Source organism: Conger conger, chromosome 7, assembly GCF_963514075.1.
Source record: "Conger conger chromosome 7, fConCon1.1, whole genome shotgun sequence".
NCBI lineage: Eukaryota > Metazoa > Chordata > Actinopteri > Anguilliformes > Congridae > Conger > Conger conger.
The window spans coordinates 19,479,004-19,498,874 of NC_083766.1; the positions used below are offsets into that span (position 1 = coordinate 19,479,004).

Consider the following 19,871-nt stretch of genomic DNA (forward strand, 5'->3'; position numbering starts at 1 on the left):
AATTGGCACTGATTAAGAATGAAGTATAGGCGAAATTATGTCTGACATTATTGTGGCACCGGAATAGTGGTTAATTGGGCGGCGTATTTTAGCATATCATAACTGAGGACTGTCCTATAAGAAATTATATTGTGAAACCACGTGCCATTGTCAGATTTTTTAGCTGCACGTTATCAGTGATGTAATGCAGTGGCAGCAGAGGCATTAATACGCACTACCAAATTCCTGCATCTTAGAAACAGTTTAACTGCTGTAGTTTTATTTTAACCTCGTCAATACTTAAAATAACAGGATAAATCTGTCATTATTTCGACCCATCTCATTGAGCAGACTGTGGTAGTTAGCATTCTGAGAGCGCCCGATATTGTGCTGAGACGGTGGAAAACGACACTTCCCCAAGCGCGGGCGCACAGCCTTTTGGTGCTGCTGTAAAGAATGTAGGGATGCTGTTGCTCAGAGCTTAATTTTGTGAGAGATTTGGCTTCAGCTGGATGTGACATTGCGCCTGTGCGATAAACGGTTGTTGGTGACCACGAAGATGGCCGAATGCGCAGTAGAAAATGCAGTCAAGGCACCGGCAGGTAAGAAAATCGCGGGGTTAACGAAACAAGCCGAGGACTTTACGAAGGCCAGCGTCATTGTTTGTAGCTGTGGAGCATTACACAAAGCCTTCAAATGTGTAAGTTAATATTGTGTTGTGCGTTCAGAATTCAGTCAGAAAGGGAGTGACATCTTCGGTGTCAGGAATAAAAACATCTGCGAGCAGGTGTGTTTATCAATACGCCATACATTTTTAATAACACAGTTTTTCAATTGGTTCTCTAATATAGACATTTGCCTTTTCATTGTTGTAAATTGATAATGTGCAGATTAATAGGATGTAAATACAATTGGCTCGTGTATTTGGAATAACAAAACATCTGACATATTTCTTACATCGCCGAAATACTTACTCGACGCGCACAGAACAGTGATAATCAAATAGAGGATATTCTATCTTAAAATATCCATATATCATGAATGCCGTGTAAATGGCTCCGCTTGTATGTCGTAGTTGAATTGCGCTTGTACATGTCGTAGTTGAATTTCATTAGCATCATGTTCTGTCAAAATGTCTAACCATGCCGATTTAGGTTCGTTTTTTTAAAGACAGGTCAATCGACAGGTCATTGATTGTCAGAATACACATGTTTATAAAAAAAAGAGGCACAAAGTGCATGGGATGATCAGATTAGATGCATTCTGTAATTCTCTTTGAAGGCACGTCAGGTTTATTAGCCTTGTCAGATCTCCTTAGGTTGCAGTCACCTCCTGGTCTCTGGGTATGAGTGGGTATGTTTAGGCTATGTGTCTATGTATGGCTGCAGACCTGCGTATGGGTGACAGAGACCTGGGAGGAAGGGTTGGAAAATGAAGGTGATGCTGACATGGCCATGGTAGGTGGGGTGTGCCAGGTTTTCTCAAGTGGGGAGAGCTTTTGTCCTGCAGGACACACTGCTCCTATGCCCAGTTATTGTTTATGGAGCGCTGCAGGTAAGCATCCTTGCTCAAGGACATAGTACTTTTTTCTTCTTAGGAATGTCAACGAAACAGGATTGAATTAGGCAGATAAAGAAAAGGGAATCAAGCAAGGCGCATGGGATTGTGGGGGAAAGATATGTGCGCAGGCAGAGCCTTACGTAAAGGGAGAAAATGGAAATTGGCAGAGAATTTCAAAAGTTGAATGGGTAGAAAAAACAAGACTGTTCTCTCTCAAATCATCCAGGTCAGCCTCAGTTTTTGCAGTTTTTTGTAATTACTCCCATCAGAGGGGAGGTTAGGTGAGCATGCACACAGTACAATGTTCAGGGTTATATCAACTGTTACAGAGTACATGTGGTTCCTATTCGACTCACAAGAACTGTTAGTTTAATTAACTCAACATTTTACTGCATTGGAGAGTGTTTCTTTATCTCTGAAGCCTTCATTGCCTCCATGTAAACAAACACTTTTCACAGTTCATACAGACATGAAATGGAGCACAGAGAACATGTAACATAGAACACATCTATGTAGTAGACATTGGTAATGAACAGTTATGGCACAGACACTATGAGCTGGTACAAGGTACACAGCCTGCTGAAATACACTACCAGTACAGACAGTTTTTGAGATATAAATTATCCAAAGTCCAGTTACTAAATTAATAATTTTTTACCTTTGCTTGTAAGTTTTATTTTCAAAAAGTAGATATATTAAAATGAAATATTATGGGGAGGTGTGGGAGTTGACCACTCCAAATTTGCTCAACTTTTCTCAATGTTATATTCAATAAAGAATATCTAAAACATTAGCCTCATTGGATTCGTCATTCTAGAGATTGTGGCTCTAGAAATAAGTGGCGGGTAGTACCCAAAAAGTCACTCTGGACTGGAAATTGGTGTTAGTGTTCATTTGGAGCACCATATCTTGCTTAAAGCAAAATGTGTAGTCTGACACACTTTTCCATCTAGTTACAGATTATGAACTCAAGTTTCATAATGCTGTTCATAAAAAAAGTTATGGCCATTCATGAATGCTAAATCATGCCACTTGGCAATGTTTTTTCAATATTTGGTGGCTTACTACAACAGCACCACTTGCTGTATGACTTCCAAACTAAGACTAGTAGATAGAACAGCCATAAGTAAAATTAGATTATACAATGCCAAAGTTGGGTCTGGCCTGAAAATGACCAAAAAGCATTAAATATTCAGCCAAGTAGTTGGTAAGGTGGTTTCCTATCAAAATTAAACTTTATGTTCTTCAAAAGGTATAATAGGCAAAATTTAGTTGATACTGCAATGCCTTAACATGTTTTGATCAGTTCAAACAGGACTTCAATTTACATAAAAGTAACATTTTGCCTGTGGCTATTCATTTTGGTTGTACCAAAATATCTACTAGTGTTAGAAGTTTGGAAGTCATACACCAAGTGGTGCTGGTGTAGTAAACCATGAGAGTTCTTTATTGAATATATAAAGAATATTCACGCAAAGTTTGAGCAAAATTGGAGTCGTCAACTCCCACACCTCTGGTTGATTTTACACAAAATAACCTATAGTTATTTGATTTTACACAAAATAATAGTGCTCAAACTTTTGTATTTGCAGACTCAAAGTATTATTTCTGGACTCATTCCTCACTCTTAATTTCATTGAAATGTTCATTCAACCACTCCAAAGACTGCTCCAAAAACAGTTATAGAGTACCATGAACTGCCTGATCTGTGCTAGTCACATGATCCTCTGCCTTCATTACTTTCAGTCCATCAGCAGGAGAGAAGAGACTTTTTCAGCCCAGAAGGGCTGGTTGCAATCCTTGCAGACCTTTTACTGACTGTAGACTTTTATGGTAGCTTATTTACTGCCCTCCTGGAACCTTGCAAAGTAGAACAAAACTAAAGTGTAAATGCATTTCGGAAAAAATGCTTTTACATAATGTAATACTTCCAGTATTAGGGCGATATTTTAGTGGTTTGTTAGCTCACTGTAGTTTGCCTGTAGAGGTGGTTTTCATCAGGACTACATTAGGGTGTTTTTAGACCACGTCTCTTGTTGAATCTAGGTTACACAAATGGAATCACAATTTTTTCATAGTTTAAAGAGTGTGAATGTTGGAGGGGCTGTATATAGGAGGGAGTGTGTGAATAGCATGGACGAGGGGCTATATGTGTGCTGGGCTCCATTGGGCGAGGAGCCATGTTCAGAAACAGTATAAACCTCGCCACGAGCCTTCTCTGTATCTGTCTATCTGGCCCTCCATTGATCATCAAGAGTTCATGTAAACCTAATCTTCCGCTATCGATTGTTGCTGGGTGAGTTGTCATGCAAAGATGTGGTGTAACTGAAGGCCACTTTAATGGTCGGGGCCTTGCACAGGAGAGCAGGGCTGTACCAACTCGGCACTTTCTTGGGAAAGCATAGTGCTAAGAAGCCAGCTCAAGTTGCAAATGGAAGTGTGATAACTGCTGGTGTTCTCTAGCATGCTGTAGCTGTCAGCTGTGTAGTGAAAGGGATTGTGTCGCTGGTGCCCCTGTTATTATAGAAACCTGGCAGCCAGGGTTGTGCAGGAGCCTCTGGATGATTTAAAACGGGGTGTCCGGTTCTGCTGCACTGCAGCCCTGCAGGACAAGGTTAACTAGCAGACAGCCAAGGCCCCATCGCTCACATCAGAACCCACGCTTTTATCTGCTTAGTGCATATCGATCGACAGACTGCTGCTGACGGGGTCACTCAGGGCCTATTTTTGCCCCTCCTTCTCCTGCTCCTCCCAACTTCCTGCTTTGCTTCAGCTTACACGCATTTCTTCCACCACTGGGACCCATTGTGTTGTATATCCAAGGAAAAATTCCCTGAAAAATTCTCTGCTCATTTTTTCTCTGCACATTTTTTCTTTTTTAATAAGGACAGTTCGGATTAAACCGTTTTTGGACTGGATTTTTTTCTTTTCTTATTGATGTTTCTCTGCCTTTGAAATGTTTTTGGAATTAAAATCTATTATGGATTTGGTTCTCTAGAGACCATTGGCGTTGTTGGTAACTGAGCATATGCTCTCATTTTTAAGAGTGGAAATCTGGTGATTGGTCTGTGTGTGTATGTGAGGGAATGGTGAGAGTGTGAGTGGAGCTTTGTGCCTGTTGTTTGTGCTTTTTTAGAGAGAGCATGGTTGTGGAGAAAAGACGGTAGTACAAGGGAGTTAATGAAATTTTCTTTGGTGCAATAAAGGAAAAAAAAATGCCTAAGGACTTGTTTTTGCAGCGGAAACTAGCTAAGTGGTTAAGTTAGGTTTCACTCCGACGTTGCTGATGAGTGAATGGTGCAGCTACAGCTAACTAGCTATAATTAGCAGCTTTGGCCCTGGAATCGAAAAGAGTAGTGGTTCGGTTCCCCTGTGTCTCCCAACTATGGTATTGGATACATAAGTTCTGAAATGCTGAGAAGTTGTGGTCCTGCCATGCTTGTTTTGTCACCGCACATAAAATAAGGAACCGTTGTTGCTAAATTGTGGTATTGTAAAAAAATATATACAAACAGAACCATTTGTTTTATTACTTTCACTGTTAAAAAGAATTGAATGGAAACAAATGCACTCTGGCCGTGCAGCTAAAGGGACTAAACAGGATTTTTTTGTATTTTGTATTTGGATGACTTCGTCATTATTATGGCAAGGTTAGGCCTATTTCTTGTATATGTCACTGTGTGAACGTCATTAAATGTGCAGTTGAAATAGCAGGCGCAATGGAAAGCACACTATTGTTGTTCCATTCACAAAGCCTATGGTTAAAAAAAAGGCAATGTTTAAAATAAAAATAAAAGATTTATCCCAGAAATTTGCATTATTATAACCCGATTTCCACCAGTTTTTTATGTCATATTTTTTATCCGATTGTTCACCCGATTTCTAAAATAAAAAATAAACTCTGAAAATGACAAGTGTAAAATGCTGTTTGTCTGAGGATGAAGTAGGTGTTCCCTATTGTAATAAACCCAGATTATAACTGCAGTTTGTAATCCAGTCTACAAAAAACCAGTACCTGTGTCCTGTCCTGATACATGAGTCCTCTGCTAATGTATTCAGTTCAGTAAACAGTGTGATATGACACACCATTGTATTGTGTTCTGTGTGACATGTTTCTGTGTGTCTGTTGAGTTTGTATCTAACTAGTGCAGCAGTTGCTAGAAGAAAGGACTGGTGCTCCATGCTGTAGATAGGAAGTATGTCAACCAACCCCCATGATGGTGTGGTTAAGTGGTGGGATCTGTCTCGATGAAAAGAAGTTAGGCAGTGGTTACCTGAGCTGTCAGCCTGGATTGATCTGATTGGTTTGTTTCCTCAGAAGTCAGGGACTATGTTCTGTCGCTTGTGATGATGTCGCTTGTGATGAAGTAATAATAAAGTAGCTATGTTCTAAGATGGTAGTCGCCCCAGTCTTTGTAATGGAATATAATTAAAATTCAGGGCAAATGGAAAGAATAATTATAGGGTCACGTCCATGTCACCTTTTTGACCGAGTGATCACAAGACTAACAGCAGAGAGAGCTAGAATGCTAGGCAGGTGGGTTTTTGGTACAAATTCCACATTCCATTTTGTAGCTTCATTATGCTTCTGTGTTTTGAGAGTGTCAATGTTAAAGCATTGGCTTCTCTATTAGTGAGCCATTACAGGCCTCTAGCTGAGCACATCATTTGTTTTTCCAGTGTGGTGGAAAATGACTGGTCTCTGACATTGTGCAAGATTAGTGGTTTCTACTGTGGTGTGAGATTAGTGATTTGAAATCTGATGTAAGATTAGTGGTGTCTAGGGTGGCGTGAGATTAGTGGTTTCTTGTGACTCATAAACCCAGTACGCCAATCAAACAACCCCCCCATGTTGGAACTAGTCAACTCAATAGGGCAGGTGTTCTCAAATTCACTCATGGGGGACCGCTGTCTATGCCAGTTTCCACCCACAGCTGCAAACCCTGATTTGTAACAATAGGCCGATTGTTCTTAATTAGACACTTTTAATATCTATTAAGGGATAATTTGATCTCTTAAAACCACATTATGACAGAAATAGCTGCATATCTTCAAGAATAAGTGTCCCATATCCACATTGAATGACTTAATCTGTCAGATCACCTAAAGCATTAGTTTTCTGTAGTCTGCAATATAGGTCATGATTCCCGTACAGTTAAAATCTGAAGAACTTGAACATGTTTTCAACAGCTTTATTTGATTGGCTGTTAGCTGTAAGGAAAAAAACAGCATATGCAGGTGGCCCCAGGGCCAAGTTTAAGAACCTTTGCAACAGGGTAGTTGAATATTTAATCCATTTAATATTACTTTCTCATGTGAGACCTGGGGGCAGATGAAATCAGCTCTGTAAATGGAACCTGCAGAATTAAAAATGAACCATAGTAAGCTGCATGAAGCAGTGTGGATGTTTGTCTCTCAGATGCATCTCAGAGTAAATGTCTCTACTTGTATTCGCAATGTTAAGGACGTGGGTTTACATGCAGCACTGGAGTGGATCAGAAGCCTGATGATGCGAGTTTGATGATCTGGGAAGTTTTTTGTGTGGGAAGGAAGTAATTTGCGCTGATTTTCTTGGCACAGATAAACTTTTGGGTGTGGCTGCATTAAGCTCTCAGTACTGATGTTGTGTGTATACACTGGGCCTATGCCTATTCTGTGGAGTGATTAGTCCACACAAATTCAGACCCTAAATATTCAGTGACGGCCTGAGATGAAGTAGGGGATTAAACAGGATGCTACTGTGGTTTACACTGAATGAACGAGCTTAAAATAAATAAAAATAAACCAGTATTTGAACAAATACTTAAGGTTCTACAGATTAACTGCATACAGTTTTAAGAGTACACTTTTAAGAGGGGTACAGATGATTTGACAAATGAAAGTATAGATACAGCTGGGGATTCTGAAATTGGAGCACAGTGGGTCATTTTAGATGTTTGTGGCAGAGGATTAATTGGGAATTTTCTTACCTTTCCCTCAATCAGGCCTTTTAGAAATATATGTATGAAAGTTATTTATCTTCCCCGCAGTTGAAGTGATGTCACCACCATCAATTGCAGAAAAGAGACACCAGACCAATGGTCATGCCTCCCCTGTCTGCCTGCCAGCCAATCAAAGCAGCCCTGCAGGGAAACCGAGTAAGTACTTTCAAATAGAGGCATTGGTGATAAAATGATGAAAGAAAATAAATGAGAAACTATCAAAGTAGGATGCTGCTGGACTGCCAGATGCCTTGTTCTGTTAGTGTACTGTTCTCATTCGTGGATGAGCCCCATGGTTTTATCAAATATGGACCATTTGTACTGTTACAAATATCTGACTACCTATTACTTAAAAGTAGATTTATCCAAACTTACAAAAGCACATTGAAAAGGTTACCAGTGTCACAAATGATAATAGAACTCATTACTTAAACCTACAATATAAGGTAACTAATTATACATGTCATTTCAGAAAATAAGCAACCAATAATAGGGAATTCATAACAACCATTTTCAACATTAAAGCTCTCACTCTACACCAAGAATGCTGTGTCTTCAGGGATGACACTACCTGTGATTGTTTCTTTCCTTTGAGTTGAAGTCATAACCCCACCTATAGTAGCTGAGAAGAAGCCCCAGACCAATGGTCATGCCTCCCCTGTGCGCATGCCAACCAATCCCAGCAGCCCTTCAGGTAAACAATGTAAGTCCTGCCCCCACGTTAAATACAGGTAGCATTTTCCCACACTGCATGAACCTGTCATATTTCTCAGAAATATAAAGCAGAAAATGCCTCATTTCTGATTTCCTTTGACCTTTTCCCTTGTGATTTCCCATTACCTTTTCTGAAATGCATGGCATTAACTTAATTTGCCTGTTCCAATGCATGGACCCTAAAAATAAATGTATGTGGCAATGTGGTGTAAAGCATTCGGTGAAGGGCTTCTATATCACTGAATTTTGAACCTCAGGACCTCTCTGGTTATACTTACTGTGAAGTTTAAGATGCATCTGCTGGTGAAGAACCAGAGTCAGAGCTGCTTCCTGTATGACTGTACACATTCACTCTTCCTCCAAGATGTGGAAGGGTACCTGAAGACAGATGACCGGATGCGTCTGGCCAAAGAGAGACGAGAGGAGAGAGAGAAGAGCCTCGGTAAGTGTGTCCTGCACGGGTCTTTTGGGATTTTGTCTAGTGTTGAAGAATACATTTGAACAGTTTTCTAAATTATTATCAATCCCCAATTTATATGGTGACTGATTAGAACCCCTACTTGATCTTGAATATGTTTTCAACCAGATCTTCAAAATTATACCTGTGGGGTCAATGGTAGAGTTTCAGCATGACCTCAATAACATGGACATTTATTTATTAAAGAATATTTCGTTTATGCTTCCATATTCCAGAAACAATTTACAGCGAGTTTCATAATGTTTGGAACATTTTGTCTGGATTTGGCCCTGTACTCAAATCTACAATTTAAATTTGTAATCAAACAATTCAGAATTCACTTTGGTTTCACCATGTAGAAATGACAAAGCCCCCCCCTCCCCCATTTCAGGGAACCATAATGTTTACATCATATAAATGTCATGAAAATGAAAGCAGTCATATTTAGTAATTTGTTGCATATCCTTCACATGCAATTGCTGCTTGAATCTGTGACACATAGACCTCACCATGTGCTGAGTATTTCTGGTGATGCTGTCAAGCCTGTACTGCATAAATCTTGTTGTTTCGGAGGCTAGTTGCCTTAAACTGACTTTAAAGGTAGATCTGTGAATGGACTGCATTGTATGGCCTTATCATGGTATGTATTAAGCATCTCCAAAATTCAAATGCATTGCAATAGCGACTTATATCAGTCTAAACATTTCCATCAGTTCAATTTATTACCAAAGATTTTACTGAATTGAATAAATCTCAGTCCAAAGGAGCTATATTGTGTCATTCCATAACTTCCGGTTTCACTAGCGTATAAAAATGAGGTAACAACATGCAAAATGCCTTTGTCATCCATCAACATGGGAAAAGCCCAAGAACTGTCAATTCAAAAGAGACAGATAATAATTGGCCATCACATGTCGGGTAATGGGTACAAATACTATATAAATGGTTAAACATACCACTTAGCACTGGAAGGGCAATATGGTTGCAAACTTGCCAGGAAGAGGACACAAGTGCATGATGTCCCCATGGACAGTAAGGAAGATGGTGAGGGAGGCAATAAAGAATGGGAATGTGCATTGCTTCATTACAAATCTTGGAGTACCAAGCCAAATCAAGAAAAAAAATTTCCTTGTCCCTAAAATGATGGAGCCCATTGTATAATATTGTTAAAAGAAGTCATATCATGTTTACAGTTCTGGTAGTGCTGTTCTTATTGAAATATAGCCATATTTAAATTCTACCAAATAACCTATTGTCCTGCATGTAGGTATATGATATAGTGTCATCACCATTTAGACATGCTTTCATGTCGCAGTATGTGACAGAAGCACTGGGGTACAGCCTGGACTGTGTGTTGGGTAAAGGATAAAGGGGAGGCTGGTCCACATGGAGCTGATTTTAAAGAGTCTCTGAGACGATGCTCTGCCTGAAGAGTTTGAGCAGTGTGTGACTGCAGTTCTGGGGATGAGACTGTACAAGTGAAATATACAGTGGGGCCCAAAAGTCACATTGAAAATCTGGGAGTTATTTTTCATGTAACTGTGGAAATAAACAGAAAGCTTTCGGATATAGAAAATTTAAAAACAAATTCAAGTTACTTCAAAGCTATGCAAGAACTACTTGAAGACCAAAGAAGAGCAAGGAGTGCTGCACAATCCACAATCACCTGATCTCAACCCTACTGCACATTTATGGGGACACTTGAAGACTGACAAAAGCCTATCATTTATAATAAAATAATTTCTATTAAATTAGAAAAGAATGCAAAATAGAAACATTTTCACTAGTGGTCTCAGACTTTTGGACCCCACTGTATGACGCCCCTCCCCCCAGCGGTACGGGAGCAGGCAATCCGGGAAAAGGAGCGGCGAGCTCAGCTGCAGTACGAGCGCACGGTGGAGGAGCGCTGGCGGAGGCTGGAGGAGCAGCGGCAGAGGGAGGAGCTCCGTCGGGCCGCGGTGGAGGAGAAGAGGAGGCAGCGGCTGGAAGAGGAGAAGGTCAGGGGGTCGCCTCACCCTTCACATGATCAGTTATTACTGTTCTCACACGCTCCGCCCTGCACTTTAGCTACCTATTACTGTACTCACACGCTCCGCCCTGCACTTTAGCTACCTATTACTGTTCTCACACGCTCCTCCCTGCACTTTAGCTACCTATTACTGTACTCACACGCTCCGCCCTGCACTTTAGCTACCTATTACTGTACTCACACGCTCCGCCCTGCACTTTAGCTACCTATTACTGTACTCACACGCTCCGCCCTGCACTTTAGCTACCTATTACTGTACTCACACGCTCCTCCCTGCACTTTAGCTACCTATTACTGTACTCACACGCTCCTCCCTGCACTTTAGCGACCTATTACTGTTCTCACACGCTCCGCCCTGCACTTTAGCTACCTATTACTGTACTCAGACGCTCCTCCCTGCACTTTAGCTACCTATTACTGTACTCAGACGCTCCTCCCTGCACTTTAGCAACCTATTACTGTACTCACACGCTCCGCCCTGCACTTTAGCTACCTATTACTGTACTCACACGTTCCTCCCTGCACTTTAGCTACCTATTACTGTACTCAGACGCTCCGCCCTGTACTTTAGCTAGCTATTACTGTACTCACACACTCTGCCCTGCACTTTAGCAACCTATTACTGTACTCACACACTCTGCCCTGCACTTTAGCTACCTATTACTGTACTCACACGCTCCTCCCTGCACTTTAGCTACCTATTACTGTACTCAGACGCTCCGCCCTGTACTTTAGCTAGCTATTACTGTACTCACACACTCCGCACTTTAGCTACCTATTACTGTGCTCACACGCTCCGCCCTGCACTTTAGCTAGCTATTACTGTTCTCTCAAAGTCCCACTGCACTCCAACTATCAATTGATAATACACTCACAAACTACACACTATTCCCCAGAACCCCATTACTGCAATCACACTGTACTCTACAACTACGAACTTCTACACTTACATACTCCTCTCACATGTGCCTAATCACATGGGTTCATACACTTATTTATGACTTTACTCATTACTTATCATGGCTTAGTATGAATCTCGGGATTTAAGTGCATCTATGAGCTTGGGTGTGTGTGATTGTGCCTGTATGTGTTTTGTATGGAGTCAAGCTGCATTGGTGGCTGAATTCCTTGTGGATTCATTGTGCCAAATTTTGCTGGCTTAATTCACAGAAGAGGCAGGTGCCCAGAAGGCTTAATGCAGTGTGGGTTTATAATGATTGTTGGTAATTATATAGAGATGAACACAGTTCAGAGTTGATAAGATAATTGGCTGAGACAGTATTTTAGTGCTGTTGTGCAGATAGTTGATGATCTCAGCCCATGCCTCAGGTGGGCAGAGAATGTGTGGAATGTTTGTTACAATGCTCACACTAGACTATGGATTAAAAAAAATGTATTTAACCTTTATTTAACCCGGCGAGTCCCATTGAGATTACAAGATCTAATTTTTCAGGGCGCCCTGGCCAAGATAAATGGTGCGTCTTTTGCGTCTTTTGAAAGCAGGGCATTTAAAAATCTGTTTTATATTAATACACTTGCTTCTGATAAAAATAGGTATTTGTGCCGTAATATGCCAACTCATAATAATGACACAATAAATTTGTGTCGTTCATCATTTTATTATAACACTTGTTACAGAAGTAGGATTAAAGTGCGTTAACAGGAGCAAATAAGATACAAATAATGTTTTGGCATTCTGATCAAAACAAATGTTATTTCACTGGCTAATAATATTTTTTTTAAACCCTATGAGCAATTTCTGTTGAGCAAGACAGCTAGAGTGTGACATCATGTTTACGACGTTCAATTCAAATTAAGCACTTTCTCTTAAATTAAATGTGCAATGCTACCAACGGCTGTGTAAATATTACGATCAACAAGCAACACAAATGTCAGATATCAAAAGACGATTGACCAAAGAAGCAGGAGTACTTATTCTGTTGTGGAACAAATCTGGGTCATCACGCATTGTAATCATAAAAAGCCGGCGTAATCTACCTTTTGTTGTCATGTTCTGTATAACAAATGCAGAAACGCGATTTAACGCGAGCACTGCTGAGAGCTTTGAGATGGACTCTCAGAGGACTGATGACAGTCCCAGAGCCTAATTCACCTCGCCGAACTCAATTCAGACTTTTACATAGTGCCACCCTGGAGGCTTGTGAGAGTGCCTGTGTCTAGTTTGCAATGAAAGCTGTTGTTTTGCACGTTGCTGTAATGTGGACAGACGTTCAAAGCACTAGGGACAACTGAGCAGGTCAGGCACCACAGCATGTGCTCCCTCAAAGGAAACATGCTTCATATTCTCCGCTGCAAATCTACTGTTGCAGCTCATCTCTCGTCTCTGACTCTCAATCATAGCCAACTGAGACAACAAAGGCACAATCAATATTACAGGGTGGTTACTCTGAGCTCCACAGGAAAGATTCCTCATTACAACTTGGGCTCTGTGTGTCAGGCTCATTATTTTATCTTTTTACTTTTCACATTTTTCAGGAAAATTTGAGATTTCATTGACGCCATATGTTTAACATGTTTCAGGCACATTTTGATTGCGGTTTTGTTAGACTCAGATGAAGACATCAACATAAACGTGTGTACACTGTTTGCAATAAAAGCTGAATATATGCAGGCTATGTACTCATTCCTTAATCTATGAAACAATCATTAACAGTAAAGCTGACCATTTTAATTTTACTATTGTTGAGTCACCATAAATAATGATGATGCTGTTGCCTTCTCTGCATTTTTATCCCTTTTTCTTTTGTTTTATTATACATGTATGCATTTTTGCTAATATAAGCTTGTGCAAGACACCTATTCATGTACTGAATTGAAACAATTAGTAATATTCACATAAACTGATAGCTAGCTGATGCTAGCTCCCGTAAAACTGATTTTATTTTGACACTGGTCTTAAATGAAATGCGGATGTTGTGAAAGGTAGCACTCATTGTTCCTGGAGTGAATGGTGAGCAGAGGGCAATGTTAGCTGCTTCAGTGCTTCATCTTTGATGATTTTCATTTGTAAAGGTCTACTGCTCAGAGCACAGTACTGTCTGAGCACAGTACTGTCCTTTTCATATGGCAGCGTTAGCAACAGTAACCATGGGGGATGGAAGCCAATGGAAAGCTCAGTGACTGGTCCTTCCCAGCATTGCCATTGTCACAGCACCACAATAGAAATGCCTAATTGTCCTATGTCTATGTGCATGAGTACAGTCTTGAAATGGGCCCCTTATTTTTAATCTTCAGATGAGTTTGGAATCATCCTTGTGAAGGGTGATTTGGGTTTGTGCTTGCTGAGTGTTTTCTTAGTGCTTGGGTCGGTGATTGATTTATTGAGTGAAGGATAAATAGGTGTCGGAGCAGCTGGGGAGAAAGAGCGAAGTGAATATTATAGTGTGCCGATTTAAAAATAATGTTTTTTTAATGAGAGTCTGTTGAGATATGTGGGTTTATTCAAGCCTTTCCCCTACCTTTGCATGTCTGAATTTGCATGCGTGACTTCTGTGTCTTTGTATGTGTGTACGGGTGTGGTGTCTGACGGTTTTATAGGCATGAGAGAGTATGTGTGCGAGGGCTTCAAGGGCGGGGGGGAGGCATATTACATGACGCTATGCTCTCCATCTGCCTGCCTCCATGAGAGAGAGAGAGAGAGAGAGAGAGAGAGGAAGGGGGGAGAGAGGAGAGAGAGAGAGGGGATGGGGAGGAAGAGGAGGAGACAGGCGGATCCCGAGGATTTTTCCCTTGGACGCGAGAGTAGAGAGACAGAACAAAAGAGGTAGACAGCCAGAGGAGACGCAGTCGCCATGGAGCCGCCTGCCTCCTCGCCCTGTCGCCATAGTAACGGCTTGGTGAGGGAGTGCCTTGTCTTTCCTGTGCTGGAACTCAACAAGCAGGAGCGCCTGGAGGCCCTGATGAGACGCTCCCTGGAGCGCAGCCTGCAGCTGGAGCAGCGGCCCAAGCGCTGGACCTGGAGCACGGGCGCGGCCCGAGAGGGTGAGTCACCGGGCCGGGGGGGAGCGGGGGAGTCCGGGTGGGGCCGCAGAGTCCGGCGGGGGGGAACGCAGCGCACAGGGAGTCCTGCCGCATAAGCAGTCTGAATATTGAGAGGCTGTGGGGACAGCATTTGGCCAGGGATGCCTCCTGCTGTGAAAGCAACCCTGCTGATGAGAGGCTGGAGGTGGGGGGGCAGGATTTGGCAGCTATGCTTAGGGCACCCTCCATAGCTGGGTCAGTTGGGGCTGGTAGTCCATCTCCCCTGTGGAGACGGTTTTCTGGGTGTTGCCCAGATCTGACGGTCCAGGGCGTCAAGGTTACAGCTGACTCTGAGAGACTGGAATCTCTGGCAGCGCTTGAGTCACCATGAATTATGGTAAATTAAGCTGTTTTCTGCTCTGCTGCAGTGCAGGAGTGAAGGGCTGGGTCAGTGAATTCACTGTTATGCTGGACGAGGGATAGAGTTACTAAAAATTAGACTCAGTGGTGCCTTTGTGAAGAGGCCACATATTAATACTGTAGAAACCCAGGAAGGCCATTTCTGTATACTGTGAGGATTACATTTGACTACAGTCCTGAAAATCCCCTTTTTTTCCCCTGTGATATGTCATTGTCTGAAAAGCACACATAATTTGGTATCAGGTTGTTTTCAGTATTTGAAAACAACCTGACACCAAACCAAGCCAAGGTGAATATGTTTAGCAGATAAGGCTTACTGCTTTCATGTTACAGAAAAAAAAAAAAAAAAATTATACCAAACCACCTCAAAGTATAAAAATAATATGCAGTTGTATTGGTTCAAGTATGTGTGTGACTATGTGTGAATGGGTGGGTTTGTTTGGGGTATGTGTGTGTGGCCTCTTTTTCTAACAGAATGTGGTGCTCCTGATTAAAATTCTGTCTGCAACGGGGTGCGGAGTACAGTGTGCTTCTGAGCGTGTCTGTGGTGCGGTAGTGCACTGTGTTCTTTCTGCCCCCAACAGACGATCCTAGATCGGCTTACCCACCTCTCTTATCAACATTCTTCTTCGTTGTTGTGTGTGAAATGGTGGATATTGATCCAGGATTGGTGCTTTGGGACCCGCAGTAACACCCTCTCTCCTCAGCCATTGCTCCTTGCCTCCTGCCTGCTCGGTTCTGCTGGCTGTAACAGGTTGTGTGTGCTCTCTCTGCTCCTCGCCCTTTCCCGCCTCGCTTGTTGCCCAGGTGACTGTGAGAATGCCCCGCCTCCTCGCTCCGCTGCCTCCGCCCTCCCCCATGAGCTCGCTGCCTCCCTTCCTGCCAGTGAATTTAGCGACGGTACTGAACACTTGCTGTTTCCTGTCATGCCCTCATTCCTCACGTTACAGACCTGGCCATCCCATAATTACTTCTGCGCCTCCATGCATCTTTAGTTTGAGCTACAGCTGAGATTGAGAGTGAAATGTATCTTAGGCCAATATTGTCACAGTGACCTTCAAGTGATCCTAGTGACTGTAGTTCAAACTGAAAACCTGAAAACATGCTTGTTTGTATATACTTTGAGTGAATACCTATGTGTATGTATGTATGTATGTATGCGTGTGTGTGTGTGTGTGTGTGTGTGCATTGATGTATTGCAGTCTGTGTACAGAGTATGTATGAATGTGCTATGTATGAGTCTGTTAAGGCTCAGTTACATGATACACGATACAGTCCATCCCTACGTTGCATCCACTGTGTCCTACCCTCTTCATTCCCCTCTTCTCTCATATGAGCCACACTTTCCTTTCCAGCCTGTATACCACCCTCCCTTCTGCCTCGTTTGCATTCAGTCTCCTCTCATTTTTTTATTCTGTCTACTTCATCTTCATCAAGTATTTCTTCTTCACCCTCTTGCCTTTTCTCCTTTCCTTCCGTCCTTTTGTCATTCTCCTCTCTCCCTCTCCACCACTCCGTCACACGTGCCTCTCCCTGCTTTCCTCATCATTGGTCACTCTCTGCACCTCATCACTCTTTTTTGATCTGATATCGATCACTATTTTTTTATCTCCTTCTCCATCTCCTTTTCTATCATCTTTCTCTCTGTCTCTCTCTCCACATTCATTTAATTCCAGGCCAGGCAAAATAATGTTGGGGGTTGTTTCCCTGCCTGTAACCGTGTTTGTCGAGTTTTAGCCCAGTGTGATCCTGCGTGGATGTTCCACCGTGACATGTGCCCGCAGGAGCAAGGCCGACCTGTGCCTTACCAGATCACACTGTGTCTGAGGATGCCTGTGAAGCTGTATGTCACATCTGCTCACAGAGTTATTTAGACCAGAATCCCAGCCCTCCTTCAGCTAAAAAATTTATAGGGAATCTCGTGGAAAATGAGTGGGATGTGAATACATGAGATTCTGTTTGATGCTAAATGTAGGCCACAGGATTCAGTGAACTGCAAATTAGTTCAGCCCCCACAGCATGCTGGGGGAACTTATTACTGCAGTGTCCAGATCCCGTGTGTAATTAAATATTACATAATTTCACCCGGAGAGAGCTCACCCTACCCCTGGTCAGATCTTCTTGTGAATAAAGACAGTGCTGCAGTCGACCATTACAAATGGGGGCCCAGGCTATTGCTTGGGTACCAGATGATTTACCTCCCTCCCCCACCCAAGATAGTAGGGAGTACAGGCAAGAGAGGAAATGTGGCTTGACATCATGGTTAACAAACCAGTGGCAAAGCTGTCATTCAGTAGTGCTTGAAAGGCCACAGTCCCCTGTTGAGAGACTTCAGAATAAGCTTTTTTTAAATGTTGCAGACACTGGTATGTGTATTTAGCTTGATTACCTGCTGTCTAGTTTGGCATTGCATTTCAGTGAGATGTTTTGTTCTGAACACTATGGTATATTATTTTTACATATAAATACATAAATAGATACCAAATCCGGTTTCATATCTATATATACTGTATATGCACACATACATGCTGTAACTTGTGTGTATGTATAATGGCACAGTAGTCAGGGTAGAAGCATACAGTCATTTTTAGATTGACTTTAGAGACTGTGCAAAGATTTAAGGGGAAGTGATGTCCGAAATGAAGGCTGATCAAAATGTGCACTACAATCAGCAATTGGGAACACCCCCCACCATAGTTCATGTAGCACCCACCTCCATCGAAAGACGGATCTCCGATGAAGGTTTACTGTTCTCCTCCACCGCATAATTCTGTCTGGCACGCAACCCTTACTCGCCCCCCCCCCCCCCAAATGTAACCTTTCCCATAATGCATCTTTCTCCAGCAGCTGATATTTTGTCAGCATCCGCCATGACCCTGTCTCAGCCCCAGGACCCGTCCCTCAGCAAACGCCTTTCATCCTCCTCCGCGGCTATAGTCCATACTGCAGAGAGAGGCAAGTGATGGCTGCCCATGTCTGTCAGTTCCCACATCTGTCCCTATGTCTCGCTGTCCATTTGTGTGTCTGTGTATCCATCTCTCTGTGTGTATTTCTGTCTGTGTGCTCTGTTTGATTGTAGGCGTGTGTGTCTTTAATGCTGATAGATATCTATGTGTTTTGAGTGTGTGCCTCTTGCTAGTTTCAGTGGTGGAGCATTTTATCATCTTTCCAAAGGAATTCTGTGACAGTTTAAGGGCTGGAACTCGTACCTTTGTCCCCAGATATAATTTGTGTACAAATCAGAAAATACTAGAACAAAGTTTGGTGGTGAATTTGCCTGTTTCATATAAAATATAAATGATTGGAGTCTCTGAAGGTATTAAATGCATGCAAAAATGTATTTGACCCAGAGCAGTGCCATTCCTGCATTGCTGGGTTTATTGGGGTATCCAGTGTAAATCCAAGGGTGCTTCAGTGTGTAGATACGGATACAAGCAAAATAATAGACCTTGATGTTAAATAAGTATCTTTGATCTCCATAGTACCATGTCACCTATCAGTAATAGTTGATTTAGTAGGATGGTGCCATGAACCCCATCTACTAAACAGGCCATGTGTTCATTCCTACAATGTGCAGAATACCTACGTAATAAGGGACAGCAGAAGAGGTGGTTTATTACAAAACTGTGATGGGAGTTACACAGATACCCTGCTGAAAAGTCCAGTTTAAAACAGCCTAAACCGGCCAGGCTGGTTTAAGCTATGTTTTTTGACACTTTTAACTGGTCAACCAGCTATTAACCAATTGACCTAGTCCACCTGTTTGACCATCAGCTTACTGTACCAGATTGGCCAACTTTGACTAGCCACATACCAGCTATCACCAGCAAGTATCTAAAAACACACCTTAAACCAGCTTAAATAGGTGGTCTTATTTGGAATTTCCAGCAGGGTAGTGGTGTAAAATAAAATAGTGCATTCAGATTACAGAATTAAATATGTAAACTACCCATTATCTGCTCTTGGGCCCCCCTGACTCCATTCAGTCCTTTGCATTATTTTCTGGTCTAACCTCTCACCTGGAAGTATTTCATGTGTGTCCTTGTGTAGCACCTGCTAGTCCACACAGATCCCCCTACAGAGGCTCTCCGGGTAGGGGGGGCCACCGGAAGGCCAGAACAGGGTCCCCGGGATTGTCTGAGGAGAACAGAGGGGCAAATATGTCTCCTGAAAACATCAAGGTCAGTCCAAGTCTCTCACGGAAACACAGTGTAGAAGGTCTCATCCTCACTCAATTCACCTGGCAGTCTTCCACACTCCCTCGCTCCATCAGCTATCAGCCTGGGCCAGAGCGTATAAAGCTGAGTGGGGGTGGGCCAGGGGTAGGCCACAGGAAACCGTGGCGCATGGCAGCCCCCTGGGAACAGGAGCTGTTGTATACTTGTAGAAGGGCTCCTACAGACGTGTAACATACTTGGTATTTTTCTCTTTCTTAGACAGAAAAGCTGCGCAGAGAGAGAAGAACAGCCTCTCCAGGGACCGGCTCCCCCCTTAGACGGCCCGAATCCCCTGCCACAGCCAGCATGCGCTCCGCCTCACCTGCAGCCTCCAGGTCAGTTTTGCCATTTCAGCGAATGTCTGCATAGCCAGCCTGTCTCAGCAGTATCCTCCATCTTGGAGTGAAGCACCGTGTGATGTGTCAATGCTCTTCTTTACCACCTGAACCAAGAAGTAATAGTGTAATTCAGTCATGCATATCAAACCTGTGGCAGATATCATCTTGTAGTGATATGTTGCCTAATGCCACTTG

General features: G+C 42.5%; 1 protein-coding gene across 4 annotated transcripts in view; it reads left to right on the forward strand.

The window, feature by feature from the left end:
- Window positions 1-206: 206 nt before the first annotated feature.
- Window positions 207-19,871, forward strand: part of LOC133132708 (MAP7 domain-containing protein 2-like) — a 29,019-nt gene continuing 9,354 nt past the window's right edge. Inside the window, exons 1-9 of one of the 4 annotated variants that reach the window (XM_061248361.1) lie at window positions 207-581; window positions 7,569-7,676; window positions 8,116-8,223; window positions 8,599-8,676; window positions 10,525-10,688; window positions 14,623-14,722; window positions 17,966-18,076; window positions 19,172-19,302; window positions 19,558-19,673. In XM_061248361.1, coding sequence (XP_061104345.1) covers window positions 539-581; window positions 7,569-7,676; window positions 8,116-8,223; window positions 8,599-8,676; window positions 10,525-10,688; window positions 14,623-14,722; window positions 17,966-18,076; window positions 19,172-19,302; window positions 19,558-19,673 — 959 coding nt within the window. In that variant the 5' untranslated portion in view covers window positions 207-538. The remainder of the gene's footprint in view (window positions 582-7,568; window positions 7,677-8,115; window positions 8,224-8,598; window positions 8,677-10,524; window positions 10,689-14,622; window positions 14,723-17,965; window positions 18,077-19,171; window positions 19,303-19,557; window positions 19,674-19,871) is intronic. The other 3 variants (XM_061248362.1, XM_061248363.1, XM_061248364.1) reach the window with 3 other exon arrangements.